The following is a 5,297-nucleotide window of genomic DNA, read 5'->3' as shown; positions in this document are numbered from 1 at the left end:
GTACCCTACTAAAATGAGCATTTCCGGCGTTAAACACGTTGGAAAACCGCGGACTTGGCAACAGCTCTCAGCCTGCCACTGCCACTCAGTCCCGGCTGAGGGGGCGTGTCCCGGCGGGAAAGTGACGTCGATGCATGTTTGCATACCCTCTATTGTCAGATTGTCAGGCAGAAACTGCACTGCAGCCGAGCCGAATCTTTTTCTTCTCATTTTTTCAGCCGAATCATCGGAAGTTCTGCAGGACAGGTAAAACGCGTCACGCGAGGACAGCGAAAATGTCTGATCATGGACACAGATGTTATGTTCCAGGCTGTACAAGGGACGTCAGGACTTTTCATAGCCTTCCCTTAGATAAAAAATGTCGACATGCATGGTTGATGTTTGTTTATAATCGGATACCGAAACAATTTAATGCAAAATTGTTCGTTTGTTCGGCACATTTCACCACGGACAGTTTTTCAAACCTGGGACAATTTGAAGCAGGCTTTGCTCAGCGTCTACAACTGAAGAAAGGCGCAATACCAACTAAATTCCCGCAAGAAGTAAGTAACTTAGTGATTTTATCCACTTATTGACTTTCTAAACAATTTCTGATTAAATGTAAAGTTTCTTAGAGAGACAGAATTATTGTCTAGATAACGCAAGATGCTAGTACAGTAACAATAGGAAACTCCAAGTAGCATGCATAACTAAATAGTGTTTCTAATGACAAAGGTTAATATAATTTCCTGCCAGTGTTGTCATAAATTACAAAATACAACCGTAGATATGTAACGTCGCATTCTCCACAATATAAGTTGAAAGGATAGTCATTTAACAAGGCTTCTATTCATTTTCTTTAAAATATATATATTTATATTTTTGAGAAATGAAGTATGATGTTTTTGCATGCTTGTATTTCAGTGTACATTTCAGACCCCCCGTACAAATGAAGTAGGCTGCCAAACAGATGAGCCATCCGTCTTGTGTAAGGGAACACAATTGTCTTTGAGCACATTGAAGCCCCACGTTCGAAGCAAAGGTAATGTTACTTATCATAAAGTGCATTTGTGCTGCATTATATGGGCAGATTAATTGTGTACTATTATTAAATGCAAGCTTGTTTAGGTCAGTAAGTATTCTATTCATAATAATCAAGATCCATCTGTACTGATGAACAGAAAAGAAAGCTAGTGCCCAGTTACTGAAATCTTGTATGGGTTACAATTTTCCCTCTTAATAATTATTATTTTTTTAAATTACTGGTAGGTGTACAAGTGACCGTGTCGGCTCAAAGTGAGGTGGTAGGCTCCACAACTACTGAAATGTCATGGGCCACAACGCATCCATTTACATCAACACCACTGAATGCTTCAAGGCCAGCCAAAAGACCCCGTGTTGAATTGGAGGAGGATAAGCAAATGTGGAATATTTCCTCTGCAGGGACTGATCCACAAGATTCCACATATGATCCTGCACGGTCTGTTACAGCTGAGATCGAATCATCACATGTTTTGTAAGTAAAGTAATATTCCTCTACCAATTCAGCAATAAGACACACAAACTGTTATTTTGTATTTGGTAACATTAGTCACAATGTTATTTCTTTGTTTTTGTTTTGTTTTTTCAGAGCCACGTCAATGCCATCCCATAAGGATGCAAAGTTCATCGTTTTTGAAAAATGTCTGCTTAGCCTGTTCGAGAGTTGTCCTGTTTGCACCAGGGCTTGTAATGTCTGCCCACGCAGAAGAGGGACCTTCATAGCCATTGACCAACAGTGCCCTCACTGTCAGTTTTCCAGACAGTGGAGGAGTCAGCCTGTTGTTGGCAGCACCCCTGTGGGCAACCTTCAGTTGTCTGCTGCCATCTATTTCAGTGGAGCTTCCTTTCTGAAGATGCAAAAGGTATTGTATCATTTGTGTACACACCTGGGGCCTATACCATGAAGCCGGTTTAGCTGGCTAGACAGATATTTTTAAGCTTAGTTTGTGGCAATCTTGGGTTTTTGGCTTTTAGCTGTGTTCATCGCCATAGTACCTTGCACTCCACGGCTAATCTGCTCCAGGGCAGGTTATGTTCTGGATGAGAGATTTCAAACTGAAATTGGACCAATCAGCTGTGAGTAAAGCGACACACTTCCGATGCAATAAAGTAATTTCCCTGTTTCTGCTCCAAATTAAAGGGTTAGTTCACCCAAAAATGAAATTGATGTCATTAATGACTCCCCCTAATCTTGTTCCATACCCGTATGACCTTCGTTCATCTTCAGAACACAGTTTAAGATATTTTATATTTTAGTCCCAGAGCATATGCAGTCTATGCACACTATACTGTCCATGTCCAGAAAGGGAATAAAAACATAATCAGAGTAGTCAATATGTGACATCAGTTGGTTGATTAGAATCTCTTGAAGCATCGAAAATACATTTTGGTTCAAAAATAACAAAAACTACGACTTTATTCAGCATCAGTCTTCTCTTTTCCGCATTGTTTTCAAACCTCAAATAAAGATTCAAACATGAGTCAGTGAATCGATCAATGATTCGGATCGTCAATGTCACATGATTTCAGCAGTTTGACACGTGATCCAAACTGCTGAAATCACGTGACATTGACTTAATATTTTTCAATCATGTACTAATCTGCAGAGGAGAGAAATGAATCTCAGTTCCACTGATCCACAGCATGTGATTGGCTGTTTACTACTGATGTCACAGCTAAACTCCTGAACTCAGGATCAAATCCTGAGTTGACAGAGAAAGCTGATGATCAGCATCATGGTACCAACAAAGTCAGAATAGATTGGTTTTGTCAACTCAAAACTAATCCTGTAACCCTGAGCTTGTTAAACTACCATCATGGTACAGGCCCCAGATAAGTCAAAGCTAGACAGAACAACTATTATTTATTTATTACATTTTTTTAAAGGTGTTCAGGGCGATGTACCTCAAAACGTGTACATATGATGCTTATAGAAGACATGTCAGGACATACCTTGAACCTGCTGTCATCCATAAGTGGAATGAGGAGCAAAATTTGCAACTTCACTGCCTGAGCCAGAACAGTAACGCAATTATCGGTGGTGGCATGCGAGCAGACTCGCCAGGTGCATATTTTTATTTCAGTTTCTTTCTATGTAAACAACTATGCATTGCACAAGACCTGACATTTTTCAGATTTATTTTTCTTTGTTATAAATAAGTCTTCAGTATTTCAAAATGATTAGTGACTTTTTTTATTGCAGGCCGTTCTGCAAAATATGGGATCTACACCATGGTGAACTTGCAGACCAACAACATTATAGACATACAGCTGGTGCAGGTATCCATGCAAATTTCCGAGATAAAAATCTGCATACATATAACGTTGTCATCAATTTTTACATAGAGTAGAAGAGACTTTTACATACATACTTTATACTAAATATGTAATTTATGGAGTTATTACATAGACATTTTTAATGTTTGTGTGTTTCTACACAGAGCAATGAGGTAGGGGGAAGCTACCACATGGAGAAGGAGGGCCTTAGAAGAAGCTTGGACCTCCTTGAGGAAAGCAGAATAAAATTGGATTGCATTGTTACAGACCGTCACTCCCAGATACAAACGTTTCTAAAGGATCGTAACATCAACCACTATTATGACGTGTGGCACATGGTGAAAGGTAATCCTTTTCAAATATTAATTTCAAATATTCATGGTTGAAGTAGCTATCCATATTTCAGAAAAAAAGCTTATTGAATCTAATAAAAAAATATGTATATATATTTAAAAAAAAAAAAAAACTGCAATATGTTTTGCTTGTAAATTTTAATTAATCAGGATTGTCAAAGAAGTTGGATAAAATTTCCAGAGAGAAGGGCTGTAGTTTGATTAAGAAGTGGCATAAGAGCATCACCAACCACCTGTACTGGTCTGCCACCAGCTCTGATTCAGGCCCAGAGAAGGTAGCCAAATGGACCTCTATCATGAACCACATTCAAGACATTCACACACATTCTGACCCAGAGTTCCCTAGATGTCAACATGAACCAAAAGTGTCAAAGGACCGTAGCAAGTGGTTTCATCCAGGTGTGTAACCTCAATGTGTTGTTTGACAAAAAAAAACTGTCAAAAGCATTAATGTGGCATTTTATTTAAATCCTACAATGTGTTTTTTCAATAACATCACACTGATTTCCCCCTAAGGTTCGAAAGCACTGCATAGGCTTCACAAGGTCCTGATAAACAAGAGAGTACTAACAGATGTGGAGAAGCTGAGCCCAAATTACCAGACGTCCACTGTGGAGTCATTTCACAAAGTCATTTCGCAATTTGCACCCAAAAATGTGGTCTTCCCCTTCATCGGCATGCTATGCAGGTATGCCATCTCCCTCACAACTTCAGAACACAAAACATAAACAGTTATGTGTGAAAGAGGGCATAATAATGTTTTCTGTCTAGGCAAACTGGTTTTAGACACCAAAATGCAAATAATGAGGGATGTTCTAAATAAAAGGACTAAAAAGAAGTGCATTTCAGTTAGAGTTTACCGAATGGTGTAGCTGTACTGTTTTAAAATAGTATTTTTTAATGTTAAATAAAAATGTTGACTTATTCATAATAGCAATGTTTTTTGTGTTTGTTTGTCTTGTCCTTTAGGTTATACCTTGCAGCGATTCACTTTAATGAGAATTCTGTCCGGCCACAAATGACAACATCTAAAGTGAAACCTGTGTACAAGCCTCTCTTTCCAAAGGGAGGACACTCCGTCAAACCAGTAAAAACAGAGCCAACGTTTTGTAAGATGTTTCAAAAAGTATTTATTATATACAATACTTACAAATGTGCAAATAATCATAGTACATTTTCTAATAAATAAATAAAAACTTCTTATACTTCACAGGCTATGTCATCAACTTGATGAATACTGTATTTGAAGAGATTGTCCACAATCCCCTTCCGTTTCTTGATGCCATACAGCGGATTCCTGTGCCTCCGGACTTATCTGCTCAGCACGACAGACCTTCCATGGAAAAAGCCGTTGCTCAGCATGGGTAGCATTTCAGTCAAGGGGCGGGGTCTGAATCCAACATATTGCCCTGCAGCATCAGGAAACTTCCTTCTTATGTGCAGCACTACACATGCAGGGATGACAACACGTACACCTCGTCCAACGAAACCCCAGCACCAGCTGACAAGCCACTTGTAGGCAAAGTGTCTGCATGACTGCAGAGAGAGAGAATCACATTATTTATTTTAGTATTTGTTTTTTTGTTCATCAGTCATGGGATGTGTTTGTGTGATGCTGAGACATAATAAAAGTCTTGCATAAATAAG

The 5,297-nt window shown here is 38.9% G+C and overlaps 1 protein-coding gene across 1 annotated transcript; it reads left to right on the top strand.

Moving 5' to 3' along the window:
- On the top strand, nt 1-5,297 carry LOC137073940 (uncharacterized). The gene is made up of 11 exons (XM_067442648.1): nt 1-542; nt 904-1,021; nt 1,249-1,495; nt 1,610-1,883; nt 2,908-3,085; nt 3,224-3,300; nt 3,462-3,642; nt 3,801-4,049; nt 4,167-4,338; nt 4,620-4,759; nt 4,864-5,297. Exons 1-11 carry the CDS (start codon nt 135-137, stop codon nt 5,016-5,018), a joined length of 2,199 nt encoding a protein of 732 aa, XP_067298749.1. The 5' UTR covers nt 1-134; the 3' UTR covers nt 5,019-5,297.

This window comes from Pseudorasbora parva, chromosome 4 (assembly GCF_024679245.1).
Source record: "Pseudorasbora parva isolate DD20220531a chromosome 4, ASM2467924v1, whole genome shotgun sequence".
NCBI classification, from domain to species: Eukaryota; Metazoa; Chordata; class Actinopteri; order Cypriniformes; family Gobionidae; genus Pseudorasbora; species Pseudorasbora parva.
Note: the sequence above shows the minus strand (reverse complement) of the source record. Positions and strands in the feature narration are given on the sequence as shown.

What these genes read in the sequence shown, in the direction of transcription:
- LOC137073940 (XM_067442648.1), top strand. Translation starts at nt 135, where the DNA reads ATGTTTGCATACCCTCTATTGTCAGATTGTCAGGCAGAAACTGCACTG. An exon ending in ATCGAATCATCACATGTTTT is followed by an intron (nt 1,496 to 1,609) that starts GTAAGTAAAGTA and finishes TTGTTTTTTCAG; the next exon opens with AGCCACGTCAATGCCATCCC. An exon ending in TAGACATACAGCTGGTGCAG is followed by an intron (nt 3,301 to 3,461) that starts GTATCCATGCAA and finishes GTTTCTACACAG; the next exon opens with AGCAATGAGGTAGGGGGAAG.